This window comes from Falco peregrinus, chromosome 5 (assembly GCF_023634155.1).
Source record: "Falco peregrinus isolate bFalPer1 chromosome 5, bFalPer1.pri, whole genome shotgun sequence".
Taxonomy (NCBI): Eukaryota; Metazoa; Chordata; class Aves; order Falconiformes; family Falconidae; genus Falco; species Falco peregrinus.
In genome coordinates this window covers 44,972,841-44,995,640 of record NC_073725.1, presented here as the reverse complement: position 1 = coordinate 44,995,640, position 22,800 = coordinate 44,972,841, and the positions used below count along the sequence as shown (strand labels likewise).

Sequence of the window (22,800 nt, the reverse complement as noted above, 5' to 3'; positions counted from 1 at the left end):
GTTACCATTATCCCAATTTAGAAGTGTTTTCTGTCTGAAACTATTTTGCATATACTTAGGCTCTCATGCACTTTAGGATGCTGTGACATGAGATTTGTGTTAGATAGAGATGAATGCTCTATAGTGGTCTCTGTCTTCAATATAACCCGACAGGCAACACAGTTAAAAAACAAACAAACAGGAAAATGCATAATGATTTTTATTTTTTTTTTGTGAAAGAGCCGTACTGGGAACAAAATGCAGGTACAGTGTCTGAGTCTATAGAGGGACTTTCCCATACAGCCACACCTTCCCAAATCTAAGAGAGAAAACCAGGAGTTGGCTAAGGGAAACACTTTGCACCTGCCACCAGGGCATGATTTAGGGTACTGTTCATGGGTTGTGCACAAGTCACCTGATGTGACTTTAAAGTCATAGTGGGAATTCATTTCTGAATGACATCCCAGCATTAGGCCTTGATGCAGTTTTTCTGCCAAGGGAGCAATTTACCACAAAACATTTTGCAGTTTTCAATGGAAGTCAATGTGCAACTTGTAAGGAAAAGCTTGTGAGTTCCTGGGTAATGACTCTGTTTTCTTTTTATTTTCTTTAGAAAGCACCGATCACACTAGGGATATACAGTAAGTGAAAGTCAAAACAGGAATCTGTTCATGGCATGAGTTAATTGTTGGTATTTGTGTAGGGCTCAGCTGAATGGGTGCTAATGTGAGAGATAACACACCAACAAAACCCAACAAAATCCCTTTACCTTGCAGCAACAGCAGCTGAAAAATGTAATTTTGTCACTAGGGGTCAGTATTAAAACATACTACCTTTACACAATACAGCTAGTGGCACTCTATTGTTGATTTTCTCCTTCAGAAACACAAACTTATGTTATAAAGTAGAACTATTAAACCATAAAAAAAGACAACAACTATACAATGGATTATTACCTATTTCTGTTCTTAAATGTAGCTCTCATGTACTAGAAATGTTTGCTCCTGTCCTCATAAATTAACACATATATTCATGCAAATGTATTATCTTATGTAATATTGATCCATTTATGTGAATTAGGTTCCACCTACAGTCTTGAAAGGGAAACGTTATGACTAAGTTTCCCATTTTCTAATACAGAAGATTACTACCTAGTGATATTACTACCTAATGGTAATAATCATTACTTCCTAACGATAACAAAATTTTAACTGTAAGAAAACTGGATACCCATCTTAAAACCAATAAAAATCTGTTGTGGATGCTGCAAATCTCCTTTTAAGAAGGTGAGAGACTCTCACTACAGCTGAGCACCACCCACACGGAGTAGACCGAGGATGTATTTTGGGTCATTAGATCAGTATATGAGTTTCAGTTTGGAATAGATTCCACAGCCACTGAAGTCAAGGGAACAACTCACTTTCTCCTCACTGGGCACTGCCCATAACCAACAAGTTCCCAATCTATCTTCCTAACCCAAACCTACTCCTAAATCCTGGAAATCCTTATATATTTGAGCGAGCATAAATTCAGATGCTGTGATAATGCCTGTAACTGCCTCTACGGACATAATTTTGCCAACGTAAATAGGTCCACCAATTCCTGTGAAGAATTAAAGAATTAGAAAACTAAATAACATCAAGCTTGCTGATTTGGCAGCTTTGGGGAAGATACTTCACTATCTTGAATCCAGATATAATACTTAGAAACATGTAACATGACACTAATCATAAACCCCAGGAGAAATATTCTGCCGGATCATAAGCCTGTCATGTACCACAATTTCCTGCAGCCCTTAGAAGAGCTGAACAAAAAACATCCCTTTCCTTCTTCCCTCAGATCAAACTCTAACTGAATGCTATAAATTTTGCACTTAAAATAAACAATTTAAAACAAATATTACTGAGACTGTTAATTTGTTTTCATGTCCAGTACAAAGCTCTAACTTTTGTAGCATATATTTTTCTTTAGCGGTAACTCTATTAGGTGCCCAGAATTCAGACGTTGCCAAATTTATGAAGATACTTATTAGAAACAGCATTTATGCTATGACAACGCTAAAGAAAAGAGCTGGTCAAATTAATGTCTAACTGGTACACTTAAGATCTTATTTGTATGTGTTACTTCTAACTAATATCATAGAATCATAGAATCGTTTAGGTTGGAAAAGACCTTTAAGATCACCAAGTCCAACCACCAATCTAACACTGCCAAGTCCACCACTAAACCGTGCTCCTAAACACCCACCACATCTACACTTCTTTTAAATACCTCCAGGGATGGTGACTCAACTGCTTCCCTGAGCAGCCTGTTCCATCACCTGACAACCCTTTCATTGAACAATTTTTTCCTAATAGGCATCTAAACCTCCCCTGGCACAACTTGAGGCCAATTCGTCTTGTCCTAACACTTGTTGTTATTGGGAGAAAAGACCAACACCCACCTCACTACAACCTCCTTTCAGGTCGTTGTAGAATGATAAGGTGTCCCCCCCCCCGAGCCTCCTCTTCTCCAGGCTAAACAATCCCTGTTCCCTCAGCTGCTCCTCACAGAGTTGTGCTCCAGACCCTTCACGGGTTTTGTTGCCCTTCTCTGGACACGCTCCAGCACCTCAGTGTCTTTCTAACACAGTATTCGAGGTGTGGCCGCACTAGATTAGCTTATCCAAACTACATGAAAAGCCAAAATAATTTATTATACTTTAAATGGGAGAAAATTGGCAGCGGCTGAAGTAAAACGTTTCTTCTGGAGTTAGCTGTATAGCCCAGAATAATTTAATTTTCTGTCCAATAGATGGCACTGCTGTTTCTTTGGTTGTGTGTAATTTCTCAATTTGTGCATAAGGTACATTATTGAAGTGTCTACATTTCCCTGTGCTTGGACACATCAAAAATAGACAGATTTCATAGATTCTTTAAAATGTCATTCTGCTATCCAAATAACCGGATACCATTTTCAATAAAGCAAGTTAGTGTTCTGGATTAAAAAATGTGAAGTGGATGCAAATACCCAGCTGAACGTAATTCTCTTCTTCCCAGAAGTAGACCGCAGAAACAAGTTCCGACACATAGATCAAGGATGGACTCAGAGCTAGTAACATAACAAAGTAAGTTCTTTATCGTATGTTAGAATAAGTACATCGGATTTTAAACTGCACTATGCTTTGCAATTTTATGTTTATTTAGCCTAATTACTAACAAGTTTAAAATGAATTTATCAAATGAATTTACACATCAGCATTAAAATTCTGTCATTACTTTACTATAAAATCATGATAAAAGCATCATCTGAGAGTGTCAATCTGTAAACTAACACTGTACTTTTTTCTGTGTGCTACTGAAGCACGACACATCATCAGCTCTGCAGCAAAAACTTAAATGCTGAAATATTTTAGAAGTTATTTACAGTAATTTTTATGTGTTCTAGTAGAGATCATATTGAAAATCCATTTTGTCTCAAACCATTTGTATGGGACTCATGTTCTCTTCTGCTCTAGATCTTTGGTTAAAATACTACAGGGGCCACAGTCATTCATTAATTTATTTATTTTTGCCAAATTGTGGTTTCTTGGGGACTTATGTGAAATGACAAGCTGGTCTCTGTCCTGTTCATCGTGAACAGGTGTTCTAATTACAAAACCTCCACCATATTTGACACCTTTATTAGCTGTCTCAGTTGAGAAACAAAGGATTGATTGGGTAGGGGTATAGAAGTAGCCTTTCATTGCTGTGGGGAAGCACCTAAAGGTCAAGGTTAATATACATTAGTGGGGGTAGTATTGCCCATTGCCTATGCTGTTCTTGTGTTATTAATCAGTGGAAGACTTCATCCTTATATAGCTATTGTGGGAGCCTTAATTACACAATTTATTTTAACTTGCATTTCTTTCCAAGTTATATGAAAAGCAGACAACACTTCTTGACCAAATATTCCTAGAACAATGAAAAATCTCCAGAAAAAATTGCAGTCTCGTACTCTGCTTCTATTCTGTAATATATACTGTACAAAATGAAAAGGCAAGGTACGCATCCTTCAGTCAATATAATAAATGCAAAAATGCTCATGAAATGAAATATGGCAGAGCACATGAATTCAACAAGATTGAATTTTTGGCTGGCTGGTAAAAAGTGAAAACATTTACAGTAAACAGTCTTCCCCTTTACTGTAGCCATTTTGTTCTTGCCACATAAGGTCTACCTGCTACTACTAGCTTTATGATTTAATATTCTCAGAGGGTTTATAAGAAGAATCTAATATATAACCAATAAAAGGGCACTACTCTCATTAGTCTCAATTGGGACCAGAATACTGTCAACATAATTACACAGCAAAGTCACATTATTATAAAAGTATATCAGCATCTTCATTATATGTACATTTATTTTCAGTGGTTTACAAGACAACACACAAAATATTCCAGAACGAAATATGATTATGGTAACTCAATCTGGAATGCATTTTCTGCAAACTATTTTTTTTCCTATTATGTGAATGTAAAATAAATACGGGCCAGACACTCAGTCAGTGAGCTGGAACTATACCAATTTGTACCAGCTGAGGGTTCAACTCTATATATTCATTTATGGATCCTAGTCACACTTGGACCCTTCTATGACTTATTAATGGTTTTGATTTAGAAATGAAGCTTTGAAGTAATTATATAGTCACATGGCATTCATCCAATATACATATTTAATGTAAATTATTGCTTCCTGATTTTCACAGAAGACTTGTGATTAGATTATCTGGTGCTTCCATATTGTACTTGGAGCTGGATTGCAAAGAGAGAGAAGTATATGTAAGCCACCTTTACAATTTCCTGACTCTGCCCAGCAAGAAACAAATACGGACTTCATTATAATGCAGAAGAACAGAGACAGCTATTTCCCTGCCTGAGGTCTCAGAGAATTGTTCTAGCAGTTGAGCTAAACAATGTCCTGACTATCTCCTTGGCAAAAGAAACTGAATGAATTGGCATAAGCTGCTATACCAACTCAAAACTCTCCAGAGATTCCCTTTTCACAATGTGAAACCTCAAAGGGCTGCGCTACGAGAAACAGCTGTAGCAGACCTGAAAGTTTGACCCCTAGACTCCAGTACTGTGCTCTTTTTATGTGTGTATGACTCCCACTGACACCAACTGAAGAGTCATGCACATGAGGAGAGCAGAATATCAGGCAAAAAAAGTCTACTACGTGAATCTGAGAACAGAGTATTATTCTCTTGTGTCAAATTATGGCTCCATCTGGTAACATTAAGTGAATACTGGTGACTATAGAGCTGAATCAATAAATTGAAACAAATAATTTATTTGGTGAGTTATTTTACTTTTTCACTTCAAAGAATGCCTGTGAATGGATTACAACTTCCTTAAGTATATTCCAGGAAACTTTTAAGGAATTTTATTTTATGGTTTGTTAGTTACATGTGATTGCTCATATACGTCAGACTGCTCTGTTTCTTTTCCCTGAACAGAACTTTTAATAGAGCTGGGGTAACAGAACTCTTCAACTGACAGTAGAATTTAGTTGATACAATTATTTTGGAACTTATAGTCAACTAGCCATCCTTTGTTAGTTATTTTGGATACTGAAATTACATTTCCTTTAGAGAATGAACTATAAGCATTCTCTATTACTTGGGAAACAGTAAAAAAAGAAAGACAATGCCAATATTCAGAATATCTGAGTGCCATCTCCCTCAAAGACTGGGTTTACATCCGTCAACAAAGTTGCATGAACCATCACATTTTAAAGGATACCTTAGTGATATTGAATTTTCAAAAAATATTCTACATTTAATGCCTTAGATTACAAGACATATTTTCTTCATATGTTCTCTTCAAAACATGATTTTTATCTCTGCTTTCATTACATCTGCTTCATACCTTTCCTTGATAAAGCAAATGATAGTACAGGTAGTGTAACTCTTGTAACACTGATGAGAACCAACCTATTCCAGATGACTCATAAGAACCAAAAAGTGCCTTACAGTCAAATTCAAATAGACCTGCCTTGCAGGATAAGGACAAGATGAGGCATTCTTTAAAAATCGAAATATTATCACTTGTGTTCAGATTAGTGTTTTAAATAATAATTTAATTATTGCAGACTCACCTTGCATTCCTAGGACTGGCTGCTGTCAAATTAGCTAATGCTGTCACTGCAGCTTCTTTTACCTCTTCATTGTCACTGCTTAGCAACTGTACTAGCTGGGGAATCCCTTTGAAAGAAACAGTTGTATACATAAACCTTTAAACAAACCATGGCAGTCTGCAAAAGTATAATATGCTCCTTATTAAAGCAAAAGCACAGATTCTCAGTTCATCCCTTCCCACCTTACCCTGGAGTCCAAATGCATGTTTGCTAGCTAAATTCTCACACATGGCAGAAATTGCTTGGGAAGCAGCAACTTTCACTTCATCATTATCAGTTTCCAAAAGGTTTATGAGATACTTCTCAACCTCTTCCTCATTTAAGATTTTTCTATTTTCAGCTTTAAATGAAAAAGAACAATAGTATTAATCTGCGTTCATTTTCCAAATCAGTGAAAGGATGTGATTTTAATTTCATATAGTTGATTCTAACATAACACTTGCTTTTGATACCGTGAAAATGGAAACAGTTTAGTAACAGAGGCACCAGCAATTAAGAAATGTACACAAAGGACCTGACCCAAAACCAATTAGACTTCAGTGAACTCTGAATCCAACCCAAAAGGTGACTATTAAATACAGCTTTAAACACATGTAACCCAACAGAATGCACAGTTTGTTCTTTATAAGACTTAAGGCTGCAGAATGCATACAGGCTTGATGAAAACAGCTTTTCCAATTAAACAGATCATATTTACTCAGGACTTTGGTCAAAACTTTGGTTTATGCTAACGAAGTCCAAATGCATAAAATTGAAGAATGTACTAGTAAATGTACATTCAAACTTCGTGGACTACCAATTAATACACTACAACAGACAAAAAACAGGCAAGGGGTGTTAAAAACTGAATTTTAAATTCTGCATGCCTTGTGGTTCTTCATTAATGGACACTTTGCAAAGCATTTCAATTTTGTAGTTTAGCCTGCTGATGCAGGGCTTACTGCTGACCTATATTACAATGATTGGCAGCAGCTAAGGAAGGACATAAATATTCCCTTCCTCTACACAGGTAACAACATAGAGCATCTCAAAGTGTCTACAGACATCTAACAATTATACTAATCAACTCACTCATCTCAAAATGGATGAGATCAGAAGTGCAGGTGTTTGTTTAGAAAGAGCTCCAAGTGAAACTTTCTCAGCCAGAAGCACTGGACAGCACAGCTCTACCATTATGAGGGTCAATAAACATTTAACCATATGCACAATTTAAAGCAGACTCATTACATTCTGTAAGTTATATCTATATGGTAAAATTTTCCAATGTATCAAAGATATTCAGGAACTGAGAAGTAGTAGGACTTGAACACATTTGGAAATTCTACCAGTGTTTACTAACATTTTGAGGGATCATTCCCTTATTTGGACTGTTGTCCGACGAATAAAAGTTTAAAAAGGAAAGAAAAAAATTGTAAGTATTCTTTTAAACAAAACTGAATCCGTGAATCCATAGTGAGTAGAAGTAAACAAATAGAAGTCCACAAAGCCAATGAAAAGAAAGTTTGATTGAAAATCTAGTTACAGCAGAAATGACTCAATGCACCTATGTGAGATGGCTAGCTGTTTTCCCCTCTGTAGCTCAGTTTTAAGTATTTTTAGAATCATCAGAAATATGCAACTGAAATCACAAAGCAAAAGATGCAACAAATAAAACAGAGAGGATTTTAAGCGTCTGCAGAACCTTGGCCACAACTTTGATGTGTATCAGGCCAGCTCTCAGGAGAAGGCCTTAAATGGGATTACAGACCGTTTTGACAAGTCATCAAGTATGCTGCTGGCCTGTTGCTTGCCAAAGTAGTCCATAATCCCCAATAACGATCTCTAGAGGTTCTTCATGCATCAGTAATTTGGTTCTTGTACAGCAAATTACTTACAACTATACAAATTTCCTTAAAAATTATTCTTGCTTCTGAAGGCAGTTATGATTATAGGTGTTTGATTTTAAACATAATTTTTACCTCTATGAAATAATAATAATAATAATAATAATAATGTAATTAATTTGAATGAGTGAAAACAGTGATTTAAAAAATTTTAAACAGAATAAAGCATTTTTCAGTAATGTGGAAAAACAGATTTTAGATTTGAATTTACAGTAAAGAGTATGCACCTATATTTAGCTAGCTAGACAGGTGAAAATTATTAATATTTTAAGATCCAGGTGCCAATTCTATGTAAGGGATGAATATTTTCTGCAGATCACCTCTCTATGATGTTTCTTCTATTTCCTTTAGTATAGAAAAGAATGTAGAAATGAAAAGCATCCTTTGTACTTAAGCACTTCTCACGTCAGTGCCAACATCATATTTATTGTGACAAATTTCTTGACCCCTAAGTAATTTCAATACATTGATTTAACATGAAGTAAAATACTTAGGCATACCCAACTAAGCGGGTCTGGAGTACCAACACTTCTGTCCAGCTTTTCATGCATTGACCCCATCATGAGCCAACCTTTGTTTTTCAATATATTTTCCTACTTCCCCTTACCCCAAATCATGATCAGACTTCTACTGATTAACTATTCAGCTCACTGTCATCACCTTATGGAATTATTTATACCAATATGAAATGAAAAAAAGTTAATATTAAATAGTACCATGACCTCTCACTGATTGTGAGCTGAGATAACCCAGATGAATACAAACCTGTATTATGAAAAAGCATATGTTAATCTGGCTACGCATGCTCCTTTTAGAAAGGATTTGCACCTAGATACATGTAAATAGTGGGAAGATTCAAACCAGAAGTTTGGCACAGTGAGGCCAGACTCAAGTGAGCATGATCATCACTTTCTCCATGCACACTCCATAGGATTTTGTTGCTGCTGGTGTGTCTGGCATTGTCAGGGGAAAGTCAGGCTCTACTTAATCAACCGTCCAGATAATCTACTCACAGATATTCAATAATTTATAGCATTAAATTGTATTTTGCATTTGGAAATGACTGCATTATTTGCTGGGCAAGGAGAGAATTACAGTAAATTCACCACTGCAATTCTGAACATACAAAATAAAACCAGTGATAAATTAATACATTACATTCAAAATTATGTTGCAGAAAAAAAATCTTCAGGGGCAAAGGGATAATGATTATGTATAGAAATTTGATCAATATTAATTTACTTAAAACAGAGCAGCATCCTAAAGGTGCTATTTAAAATTGAATATAGTGTTTACACCATGTAATTTATTCTGATATTGAGAATAGCTTTTAAGTGATACATCTGTATTGTCACAACAAAACCAAAAAGATACAGGAGTCCCTTTCCAAAGGGTTGAAAGGAACATAAAACAAAACTGTTTGCTATGATCACATCTATCAGGAAAAAAACAAAAGTAGATTCCATCCTTCAACCATAATTCAAAACCAGACACTGTTGTATACTCAACTTCCAGGATTAAAAAAACAGCTGAGTACATGTTCTATCATAGCAGAACTAAGTTTTTCATTTCAGTGAAAAGCAGTATTTTTTTCCTCAAGTATGCGGGACATGTTGGTAAACTGCAACCACAATTATCAAACATGAAGAATGTGGGCTACTGTATGGCTATTGCCAATTTAATGAAAAAGTCAAAAAAGAATCTGGAGCTGTGTTGTATTATATTAGATTTACATCAATGCAAGTATTATATAGTATACATTAGTATTGCAGTTTGGATAGGCTGTTTAATAAATTTACAACCAGAATCCAAACAGACAAGAACTGAAAATATTTGTTTTCTTTTTGCACTTGGACTATTTCTTATAATGGCCTCAATGCCACTTGTCTTCCCACTGGAAGGCTGACTTTAGACCAGTAGCTCTATATATTTGAAATAAATTTAATACTTCTGGGAGCCATGTTGAGCAGCAAGTTTACTGGACTGTGTTTTTCACTGCACCAGTACATGTTCCCTTTTGTCTAACTGTTTGTTACCAAATTCTGCAGCTTGGAAGCAAATAATTTAAATCTTCTTTTGATCTATTTTCCCAGCTTGCTGCATCCATACCAACTGTCATAGCCTGAAGAAGAGAGCAAACCTTTATAATGAAACCACATTGACTCCATTTGTAAAGGAGTATGACAAGAAGATGCATCTTCACTGACGGTAACATCCCATGATATAAGATCATAGGCAGTACTGTAATATATTATGTGCAGTTCTTGCCACTGTGCTTTAAAAATGTTGTGTTCAGACATGCTTCTACTAACAGCTGCTAAAATATTAGGCCACAAAAACTGAAAAAGGTGTGAAAGAGGAAAAGGCGGCTATGCTTATTTGAAAATATATATGAAAAAGGAGTAAGATGCAGTAGGAAGTAGTAGGAGTAAATATAAATCTGCTTAGCATACTACTTATAAGCCTGTCACAGGACTATAAAAATGATACTGACAGTCCTAAGTAGCATAATAAAATAACAATACAGGAAAATACACAAAGAAAAATCTGGCATAAGAAGGTCCCTTCCTATCTTTGATATTTAAACATTAATGAAAAAATTTTTCAGTGGCGTGCAAAGCTTCCAATAAATCAAGATAAAAGCACACAGAAATCCACAGAATACTAGGAAAGGTAGACTCCACTCTTTTCATGTATCATTTGCAACCCAAATAATTACAAATATTCAGGACGTCAAACTAAGCTAGGTGAGAAAAGAATTGGAAAGATAGGGTGGGGGAGAGAAGAAAGGAGGTCTGAAATACTGTAGAAAGGAGAGATTATTTTAGCCATGTGTTAAATTAGATAACATATTTGTAAAATACAAATAAATTAAAGGCATAATTCAACAACAAGATTATAAAAATATGAATGAAGTATTTAAGCTGTACTGTCATAGTTACTGTCATCAAAATCCCTTGACAGAATTAAAATCTTCTGTAGACAGAAGAATGTTACTTCTTATATTGCGTTTTGTTACACAGCACTACCTACTAGGCATATGTTGCAACTCAGAAGCCAATGCAAGGAAGGCATTTCAGATGTAATTTATTTAAAGAGCATCCTTGTGGGCAAAAATGATGAGCATGTTCTGTCCAATTCAGAATTCTTTCATGAATTAAAGAAAAGTGTATAAAAAAGAACTATAGGATGAATAATTATATAAATATGACAACGAAACTATTTAACTCCACTGGGAATATTAATCTGCAAGCCATCTGAAAGGCTTTTTTTCATGCCCCTGTTGAAGGAACTTGTATTTGAAACTGCCTGACATTTAGACAAGCAGTTGTATGCAAAAGGAAGTAAGCTTGCAATTAGGTCTTAACTAATAGTGATGAGAAATAGTATGTGAAGGTGGGTTTAGATGGCAGTTACCTGGCATCATTAAAAGAAAGATAAAGATCATATTTTTAGAGCTCCATTTTCTATTTTGAGGACAGCATTTTGCAAGAATATATTATATTTGAAAACAAATTGAGGCAAAATCTAAACATGTTCATATACATATATAGCCTAGCATAGAACTGCTGCTCTGATTGGCAAGATTCATCACTGTAAACTCATTCTTGCTATTGTGTTCCTCAGCACAAGTACTACCCTCAACTGGGTAAGATGGCCTCATCCTGGATGAAAATTTACTTCATTAACAAATACATGTGCATGGATTTTTATAAAGTCACATACAGTCATAAGCTGCTTTGGTAATTGCCTTTGCTGCATTCTTCTGAATATCGGGGACAGTAGAGACTCCTATAAATGAAAGTAGCTTTTTAAGGCCTCCTGTCTGCTGAATCAGTTGCAGAGCATGCACATCTTCAAGGTAATTTCCCAACACAGCAAGAGCTTCCGCATGTAGATCACTGAATTCCTAATAAGGAAAAACCCCCAAACAAATAACCTTAAAATCATGATTAAAATATCTTTGTCTTTTAACTTTGTCAGATGATTGTCATAACTTTCATCTGGACAGTTTATTCATACTGCAAGGTACATACTTTCATACTCATATTTTTTGTATAATTTCTTTGATATACGTTAGGATGCCACACAATTTATCAAAAACAGTAAAAACCCAGAAAGTTTCTCATTTACATCAAAGTGGGTTAGGCAGGTATTCAGAAAGGACCTGTCATCTTAAAATTTCAGAAACTTCACAGATTCCTCCACGCATTATATTTCCTATGGTGTCATCTGAACTCATGAAGCACTAAAATGAGACTCATAATGACATAAACAATGAAATTTCCAAGGTAGGAAATTATATTTAAGTCCATTGATATCAAAGACAATTCAGAAAAAAAAAATCTGTGTTCAAAGTAGGAACCAGCACCAGATTTCAGCATATAATAGAAAATGTTGAGAAAACATCATATAAAAAGCTATATGGTGAATTTTTCTGATATTTACAATACTGAGAAATGGACAGTAAATGCAAACTAGTATTACTAATAGCAATAAAGCAATAAACCAAATATAAACATTCTGGTGAATCTCTTTGCTCCCTTTCTTATTAAGTTAGGTATTCTAGCTTATCCTATTTCTATCACAGTTAGCTCCAAGTAAGGAGCTCTTTCTTCTTTTATCATTCTTCTACAACACAAGTATTATTTCTCATTAGTCATACAAACATTAGCAGCAAGAACAAAAAACTTTTAAGGCAAGTAAACTGTACATTGGTTTCCAGTATCCTCAGAAGACAATCTAATCCTTTATTTTCTCCGAGCATTATCCTGGTTTCTCTGTCTTTGCTAATTACTTCTAAGGTTTTAAGGGCTAACAACTGAATAACTGGGTATTCAGATTTCAGTAGTTCCAGCAAGGGTGGAATTACATTCAGTGCACGAACTGCAGCATGGCTTTGAAAATCCTGCAGTAAAATAATCAACAAAGAATGTTAGTGATAGAGAATGTAACAGTACATCAATTCCTGACTTTGCAGAAAGAACACTAAAAATCTGATTTCAAACACAGAAAATAAGTCAATATCCCAGAGCTTCCAGTTCTGAAGATTTCTTTCTTTTCAGCTAAGAATCATATTTAATATAATCAAGCCCCACCAACCTTAAATTCCAATTTTTTTTGCATGACCGAAGTACACAGTACAGAATCTAGTCCCGTCTAAGGAAGCTTGTATACTCTTAGTCTTCCCTTTTTTGCATCAACATACATGTTTCTTCAAGAAAGTTTTTCAAATTTAGTTTCATCATTTTTATTTACCTTAGTGGGGGGAAAATAGATTTTGCACTCTGCTGTAGTTGCCTGGTTATATCTTTTTGTTTTAGTTAAAATTTCAACTTTAAACAGTGGGTATGCAGCTTAATAAAAAGACAGTAGTAGATTATATTAAAATAGAAAAAATTAAATAAATTACAATTTGCTTTTAAATAGCTTATTGCACATGTGCAGCATGCAATTATCCTTATCAATATAAGCAAGCACCAGGTGCAGTTATCCAGATATACCCTGCAACAAAGACAGTGAGATAGTAAAAAAGGAGAAAGAGTAAAATGTGATTCTGAATAGACATGCTCTGATGCCCCAAAAGAGATAGAGTTATAAACTGAATTCATTATTGAATTGATTCGCTTAAGCCACGGAAGAGAACTGCCATACAAATGCACCATTCTTTTGCTAAGCAGCATATGGATGACATTAGTGCTGAGTGTGAAAGTAGCCAATAACAAATCTATTCCTCCCAGCATGGAAAGTAGCTGTTGACAGCATTCACCTTTCATTAAAAAGATGTTCAAAATTGTGGCTATGGACTTGCTGGCTATAACAAGGCACAACACAATTGTTAGTTCTTTAATTTACAGGATTATTTCAAGCTTTTGGATAGACAGGTTATAACTCTCATTACAGAGATTAACAATTTCCAACTAAGAAAACAAATTCATATTAATTAAAAAAAATCTGAATCTGATTCTGATCTCACATTGCTGTATAGCATGGATAATTGCATTAAGTTCAACAGAATCATAGCCAAATCATCTATATTCATAACTACTGTAACAGGGACTTTGGTGTCATGTTTTCAAATACATTGATAAACACTGGGGAGTAATGGAACTAAATATTTCATAATTATTAACCCTAAAGGGGTGGGGGTGGGGGGAAGTGCTTATCCGCCTCTAATTTAAAACAACAACAAACTTCACCTGCACCAGGAGATAGATACATTCAACTGAATTCTTCTTAACGTCAGGATCAGGGCTACCTAGCAGTCTGATAAGTGGTTCTAATCCACCTTGCTCAAATATTTGCACTTTAGTAGTATATTCAACAGCCATATGTGCTAGACAGAGAGTAGCAAATTCATGGATAACTACATCTTCTGTGGGGAAAAAAAAAATATTTTGATCAAATTTGATTCAGCACGGTGTATGTTCACTGAGTGGTTCACAATATTATTTAAAGTCAATAAACAATAGCTGTTAATCATATCTAACATTGCCATAATCATGTTGCTCCATCTGTACGACATGAAACACTACTCAGTGAGTAACAGGGCTACTCCTATAAAAGCAATTACCTATTTAACACATAGTATGACCAATCATAAGTTGCAAGGAAGACGTTATTGTCTGATCAAATGGCAATCATAATTACTTCTGAGTGTATTTTTGCACAAGGAATGAATACTGCAAGCTACCTTCTGGTGCCAGCTGTGATATAAGTGAACTTGTGACATCCAGTTCCCTCAGTAACTTCTTGACATCATCTACAACGAAATAAACACAAATATGAAGCCTTTCATTTGGCATTCTTGGCTGAGTAAAGAAACAGATTCTGCTCCAAGGCAAATGCCCTTATGGTTACTCCCTGAGTGACAAAACGATCTGACTGGGAATAACACGTAACTGAAGTTATACCAAGATCATAATGGGCCCAGAAAACACAGAGGAGATTTTCAAGTATCAGACAATATCTCTGACATTTGATATATATGAAGTTCCTCAATACTCTATTGAAACTTCATTCAAAATATTTGCATCTAGCAGGTTCTGACTAAATATTGCACAGTTTTAGTTGTCAAAGAAGTCATATCCCAATACTTAAAATTATCTGTGGTTAAAACTATCAAACTAAAAGCAATCCTTCCGTTATTTAATTTTCAAGCTGTCACTTTCTAATTTCATGGTAACACAGCCCACACTGCAAACCGAAAACATGAATTTCATAGGTCTTATTGAAATCACAGTAAAGACTTGCAGAATGGGTTTTTATTGTTGTCAATGGCAAACTAGCAAAACCACAACCACTGAATAACCAAAAAACATCCTTTGGGACAGACTACATGTGATTTTACAGGGCAATGTTATGATCAACACATTACAGTGTTGAAACGTAAGAAAAAAAGTATGAGTTGCATTTACTTTTAAAGAAAAAAACAATTAAGATGTGAATAAAAATGGAAGATTTTCAGCCATTCAAATCCATGTTTGTGCAGCAGCGTTGGAAACCAAGGTCTGAAGGGAATGACTATGTGCTAGTGCTGAGTTGAAAGTAAGGTAAAGATCATGAGGTCCAGCACAACATGAAAAGCAGATAGCAGCTGATGAAAAGACTTAAATAGTGGTTAGGATACCACCATGGAAAACAATTGGGTACAACATCTACCAAAGTAAGACCTTATTGATTATATTAATTAGATGTAGGTTTATAAAGCAATGTAAAAATAACAGCCACTGAAACTCAACCTTACATCATCATCTTCAGGTATGTCTACCTAGCACTCACTGCAGCTTGATCATCTGGCAAAGAGCCACCTAGCATGGATGTAATACATCCATTCTCACCTTATAAAAAGGTACAAGAAAATCTGCATATACTGTGGTTTAATCATTTAATAATGGTATGGCTACAGCAGATTTACTACCTTGCGGTGAATGCAATGTCTCTGAGACATATTCAAGACTACTTGAATTTCACTAGCTCACATACAGATAACAAAATATTTACAGCAGCACTGACCTGTGAAAGAAGATGGGCAAATATGCATGCCCATGCTTGACAGTTCAGCTTTTTCTGCCATCAATACTTGAGTTAGCTCTATAAATTTAACACATTTTCTCCCTTATCATTGTAGTTACACTAATGCCTGAAGTAACAACTGATATTTAACCACAGCATTTTCTGTAGATGATAAATACTACTTTATCCTCTCTTCCAACTTTTGTGAAAGAGAAGACTGTGTCATATCCACATTGGTGGGCATCTTATGTAGTCAGGCTTTCCCTGACAGACATAACCCCAGTATTAAACTATTTCACTTTGGCCCTGTGAAAACAAAAATACGGGTTGGAAAAAACTTCTCTTGTAATTTTTTTTTCAAAATGATTGGAGTTCACTCTAGTTCAATTTGTTCCTTTATTCTAGGCTGTTAATGTAAGACTTTTTCACATGGGCAACGTATTGTTTTGATGATGACACTCATACACACTGAAAAATATTTTAAAATGGAGACTCTTACGATTAGAAGCCATGATGCCAAATACCATGATGGCATTTCTGCGTACAATTGGATCTTCATGTGAGATGAGTTTATACAGAGGTTCCACTGCTCCAAGACCAAGAAGTGTCACTTTGTTTTCATCACCTGAAGAGTAATTAGGTTAAAAGTTATACAAAAATGCAATAAGCTCACAGTTTTAATGTAACAAAGTAAACCAGCTACCGATCTTTTATCAGACTGTAGAATAATAGAAAAAAGGCCTGGACAGGACCTGGGGAGATTGTGTAATCTACACTCCAAATAAACATGTGTCAAATAACATCAAGGATTAATAGTACCTAGGATTAATTCACATTTGTAAAGCAAAGGATGCTTTTGTCTGTTGGACACCCAACTAATTTGTTGGGAGACTGCAGTGGTAGAACAAAGGACAGCTTTCTATTTAGCAAAGTACATGTGAATGGTATCATTAAGAACCTAATTTTATTTTCCTCTTTTCTTGCCTCCCAATTTCATCTTCCTCAAAATAACAGCTAATTCATTCTGTGGATCTCCACTACTCCTCAACTGAAGCAACTACCAGGATCATTAAGTCCCAGAGGAGATTTCTGTCACCTGAGAATGGAGCACTTTGTAGCTGAATAGGCTCTGGACATGCAAAGAACAGAAGCATTTTGTACAATTACAGCCTTCTGTTCCTGCTCACTCAAAACCCACCCCAAATCCAAGAAACAAAATCCAAAACCTACTCCTATTCTTACTTCCCACAACAGCTTTATAATTAATTTTCTAATGAACCATGCCTATTCTTTCTGGCTACAAGTGAGCAATGTGAGAAGAAATTGTGGAATGATGCTCATTCTCAGGCCAGAACAATTAAAATACAAGAACTTTTTTTTATTGAAGAATGGGGTTTAATTTACTAGCAAAATTCAAGAAATAAATTAACTGCAAAGTGAAAATAACTCCTCCTGTGACACACTGCAAAGCTACAGACTAGTATTCTGGAAGATTGCAGGAATATCTGCATTAACAATTTAAAGTAGTATTCATTTAGTAGATCCAGAAAAATTAAATATCTGTCCTTTGAAGTGTGTCACATTTTAGTGTGAACAGCAGGGCAGGAGCCAACAAGAGTTTATGGTGTGCGGTTCATAGCTGTCTCCCAACAGACCAAATTCTCTCTTCACATACTCAAGATTTGGTTGCATGCCCTCTGCCAAGCTTGCCACATCAAGCTGAACCAAAACATCTTTCAGATCTGTAATACAAAAAAAATAATCTCTTTCCCAGATGCAGGTATGTTGCTTATAACAGAACAGATCTAGGTTATATTTAAACCAAGCTGTTAGAGAGAGAGTGTAAAATCCCACAACAAAATTATCGGAGTTTCCTTCATGCAAACTACAGGAGTTCTTTACAACTGCAAATACAGGTTCGATAGATATTTCAGAAAACCCCCAAAACCTTTGAGATTAAATGAAGATTTCAGTGCTAGGAAATTAAAAATTTGTGAACCACTTTCAAAATCTAAGCAGTTCATTGCAAAAAGACTAACCTTTTGATGCAAATTTATACAGAGCATCACATGCTTTGGCCAAAACTTCATTCTCAGGAGAACTAAGCATCAGCACAACTGTTGCTGCTGTTTTGCTTTCAATCAATAAAGGATCAAACTACAAACAAAAAAAAAAGAAGGAATAGTTTGATTTATACTGAGTCTTCCTGTGTGCTGCAGTAGACACCCACATTTCATTAAAAAAATAATCTAGTTTGAGATCTACACTGAATCAGAAATACTAACATAAGTTCTTATTTACTTGGAGATACTAAGTTTTTAATAACAATTTGAGACATTGTTGAAAAATAAGAAAGAATAATTGACTTCCAAATGTAATCATGATTTCATCTCATATGAAGATTTTGGGAAAACTTTTAATGCTTCCCTGTACATCTAGGAAGTCTTCAAGGCAACAAACGATATAATTCTGTTACACATGGAAGAGCATCCTGCAGCTTCAGAACCAAACATGAGAAGTTTCCCTTAAGCAGCTGTGCAGAGTCTATGAACTTAGGTGTTGCCCAAAGAAGAGGGTTTGGTTACTCTGTGGCATTAACACTTTGTGGTTGCTTAAAAAAATTATAAAAAGACCCTTCCTGTGCCTTCATCCATTCAGTTCACTAGCTCACCATGATCTTGTACTAGCTGAAGTATCCAGTTAGAAATTATACAAACTGTTCATTTCCATTTCTGACCTTTCTCACAGAGAAGGAAATTTTCCAAAAAATCTGGCAGTTTTCACCCTCTTAATAGACTCTTTAGGGCTAACACCACTTAAGCAAGGGAATCTTCTAAAAAAGCCTTTCATTCTTTAACAAAACTCAAGGATTTCTGAAAATTCTATCCATTAAAAAGTTTTAAGCTTATTTGGATTTTAAATAATTTTTTAATATGGAAAAACTGTCTTCTGTCCTCACACTTTAGGTCTATAGAGTATCTGTGTTATACACAGAAACTACTAGATACTGGAGTCATGCAGTCTCTCAATATCAATGTATTTATCTTTAAAATACAACAGATTAATAACTTAAGATAGCAGTACAAATTATTTAAAAATATTATTACAATGTATATTTATACTGTATATATTTTAAAATGTCATTATTTGTTTTACTTCAGTTAAAAACCTGCTAATAGCTACATCAGAGACACATGTTGCTGAACAATAAGGGCATGAAGATACATACAAGTGTCAGTTGTCGAGCAAGGAAATTATTTGGAGCAAATCTTCAAAAAAATTATGAGTGTGCCAGAAGGAAAATGAACAAAAAGGAGGCTTTTTTCCTTCCTCCTTCTCTGACTTCTTCAAAAATAAGGCAAAATATGATCTAGTACCCAGACTTCTAGATTAATTTTTTGGTAGGTTTTTAAATCTAAGTAATTCCATCATCTTCCACGAGGCATATCACACAATTTAACAGTCTGCAAGATCAAGATCTAAGTTTCACTAACAGTTAAGAGGCTGGCTGGCTAATGTGCTTAACTGGTCTCCCTAGCTTCAAGCAGGTCTGAAAACTTGAAGACACTGTCCAACTTCATGTTTGCTGTGACAAGTTGGAAGTCTGGGACAAGCCATGGAACCAAGCTCCTTTTTAAAGACATTATAATCAGGTTACTGTACCATAAGTCATTTTGCTTAACAATGACTCAGCAACAAGAATTAAATCAAATAGTGGCACAGTGGTCCAAGTTACATCTTAATGATGGGCCTAAAATGATGGAATTCTTTATGGGAATTTATTTTTTGGATTGTAAGGAGGCAAAAAAATTCATTCATTCTACCCATATGAGAAGCATATAAAGAATTGTCCCTTTAGCCACCTTCATACTTCTCTACTTCTGTAGATTTGTGTCCTTGCACGGACAGAACATGATCCTCCAGGAAAGTGCTACAATTTAAGCACAGACATTATCTCCTGAGTCTGGCCAAACACTTGGTGATGGGATAACACCATAATTTTTAGTGAAAGCTGTTCATCCTCCAGAGACAAACAAACACAAAGATTGATCTCAGATAAAGCGTAATAAGAAATGAAATATGAAATAAGAGTTTTAAAATATGTTATTTATTTACATTGACCTAATATCAAAGACACTATTACATTGCTCCATTTTCGTTGTGTCTCATGTTCACAAGTAATCCTATAAACTACAATTCAGCGATAATTCCTAGGATTTAATGATGGGTTGGCAAATGAGCAGAGTGAAATTGGTCTAATCTCTACCCTTTTGTATAGACATTACAGTCACTACTACTGTCTGAAATATTCAATAGGCACTTTCCTATTAGAAGTAGCTTCGTGTTGAAAGCACTGTAAGAAGAGTCACTGAAATCAATGTTTAAGATAATGTTTAACAAGTCAGAGGCCTGAAAAAGTCAGTGATTTGCTGGGAAGTAACACTGTTCATCAAAACTATCAAAACCATCACAGAACTGGATATGACTTTTGCTTATCACAATGCCAGCATAGCTAGAGTCCCCCCTCTTTTTTTTTTTTTTTTTTTTTTCAAAAAATCAAGACTTGTGCCTAAATCTTCATACATCATTGCAGACTCTTCCCTTAATGGCACATACAGGACAGGTTACATGCTAGAATAATACCTCTGAAGTTACAAACAACCTTGAATTAAACACAGAAATTTACCTGGTTTATAAGCAACAACATTTCCAACATTTGGTCTGTATTAAGAAAAAGCCAAGTTAAATGAAAGAGAAAGCTACAATTCATAAACTTCTGTATGTCTTTGTTCATTATTTTTGTGTACCTTTGACTTCAAAGCCATTAGAAACTGTAGAGTATTTGGGGTTTTGGTTTTGGTTTACATCAATTTATCCTGAAATTGAAGATAATATGAAATACGTTTCCAGTCAGACCAAAGACCCATCTAGCCCAGCATTCGCTCTCTTGCAAAGGCCAGTAACAGGTGTGGGCAAGCAGACTATTAGAATTTGCTTATATTTCCTCCCAGACTGAAGCACTCTGCAACCTTGAGTCAGTGATTTTATCTCTGTGTTCAAAAGGTCCAAGAAAAATTTCCTTCCAGTTAATTTGGTAAGTAATCTTTGAAGCCAGTAAATTTTTTAGCCACCATTAATATTCTGAGGCACCAGTATCACAATTTAATGGTCATATAAAGAGTTGTGCCTTTTCTTTGTTTTACAACCTGATAATTTTGTCCTCCACAGTTTGTTCACCATAAGAAACAGCAAAATAAATTACACCCATTTGCCTTCTCTTTGTATTCATCATTTTATAAGTTTCTATGATATTCCTCTTCACAGACATTTACTTTTGGGGATGAAGAAACCTATTCCCTTTGATCTTTCCTAATATAGAAGACACTGTGTTTATTCTTGTTGCCTTTCTTAGTACTTTTCAACTGTACCTTTTTTTGAGATGGAAACACCAGAACTGTTAATGGTATTCATCATGTGCATGTATAATGCATTTGATAGTGACATGGTGTTTTGCCTTTTATTCCTGGAATTTGAAATATATTTATTCCTTTTTGCCTACTTAGTAACAGGCTGCCATTTTCATGAAAGAATCCACATTAATTCTGATAGACTGGATGACACAGGTTGCAGAACACCCCATGACATTCCACTTGAAACCTGTCTCCATTATGACACCTGAACAGTAATTTGTTTTCTCACCTTTGCTTTCTATTTTATAAACACTATCGCCAGGAGAGGAGTTCCTTTTTACCTCTTAGTGTTTACGTGACTGAAGAGCCTGGTCTAAAAACTTTTGAAAAAGCTAAATAACTGTATCAGCCCAATCACCATTATGCACGTGCTCACTGACTCCTCTAAAGGATTCAAACAGATTTTAGAGATTGAACTTTCCTTTACACAAGCAGTATTGAGTCTCCCCATAACTATCATATTCATCCATGCAGTTTTTTTCAGTAACTATTTCTACCACTTAGCACAGCACAGAAGACAAACTTTCTGTCATTATGGATGTATTTCTTTTTGAAAATGAAATTTTCTACCCTCCATTTCCCTAGTACAAAGGGTACATATTAAATACCGCAAGTAACTGTATGCCTTGCGTCTACTGTCATGCCTTTTAAATTTTTTTTCTTATACTGCAAAGATATTTAAGTTTTAATTATTCAGGCCTGTTTTAATTACTCCTATCCACATAGATCTTTGTGTCACCTCCTGATTTTCTAGGTTATCCCATATAGAAATGGCTTTAGATCAATTTATCCTCTCTTACCCTCTCACACTGAAGTTTTATGTCAAGTCGCCTTTCATAAGCATTTATTATTGACTGGCACTTATGAATTACATTTGTAATATTCATGTTTCCACAGAAGAGTTGGGCAAAACCTGATATCAATTGCTATGCCTCAGCAACATCACGGCTATTGGATGTTACTATCTTAGTCAAAATTATTTATGCTTATTTAATATTGAAATTGTGAGGTAGTTTTTGCTGATCAATTTTTCTGTGACCTTTGAAAAAGCTCTTGCAGCACTATCACTCTTTACAGACAAACCCACTGCTTTTTTAGAACAGTGTACTGAACTGGATTTAGTTTCATGCTCCTCTGTGGGACTCATTGAGGTCCTGATTTTCATTAATTTAGTTATTATCTGACACAGAATTTATATTATACCCTTTTCAATGTTTCTGTCTTACTTCCTCTACTTCTTTCTGAATAAACCAATTCAACTTTAAAAATACCTATATTTTGAACTTTTATCTTCTG

The 22,800-nt window shown here is 35.1% G+C and overlaps 1 protein-coding gene across 9 annotated transcripts in view; it reads right to left on the bottom strand.

Annotated features, from left to right (window-relative positions):
* The window catches only part of ARMC3 (armadillo repeat containing 3), a 96,036-nt gene that overhangs the window by 27,078 nt on the left and 46,158 nt on the right, over positions 1 to 22,800 (bottom strand). For 6 of the 9 annotated variants that reach the window (XM_055805274.1, XM_055805273.1, XM_055805276.1 and 3 more), the window contains 8 exons: positions 18,073 to 18,190; positions 16,533 to 16,658; positions 14,712 to 14,780; positions 14,218 to 14,393; positions 12,732 to 12,926; positions 11,744 to 11,927; positions 6,322 to 6,474; positions 6,096 to 6,201 (listed from right to left, as the gene is read on the bottom strand). In XM_055805274.1, coding sequence (XP_055661249.1) covers positions 6,096 to 6,201; positions 6,322 to 6,474; positions 11,744 to 11,927; positions 12,732 to 12,926; positions 14,218 to 14,393; positions 14,712 to 14,780; positions 16,533 to 16,658; positions 18,073 to 18,190 — 1,127 coding nt within the window. The remainder of the gene's footprint in view (positions 1 to 6,095; positions 6,202 to 6,321; positions 6,475 to 11,743; positions 11,928 to 12,731; positions 12,927 to 14,217; positions 14,394 to 14,711; positions 14,781 to 16,532; positions 16,659 to 18,072; positions 18,191 to 22,800) is intronic. The other 3 variants (XM_055805279.1, XM_055805280.1, XM_055805278.1) reach the window with 2 other exon arrangements.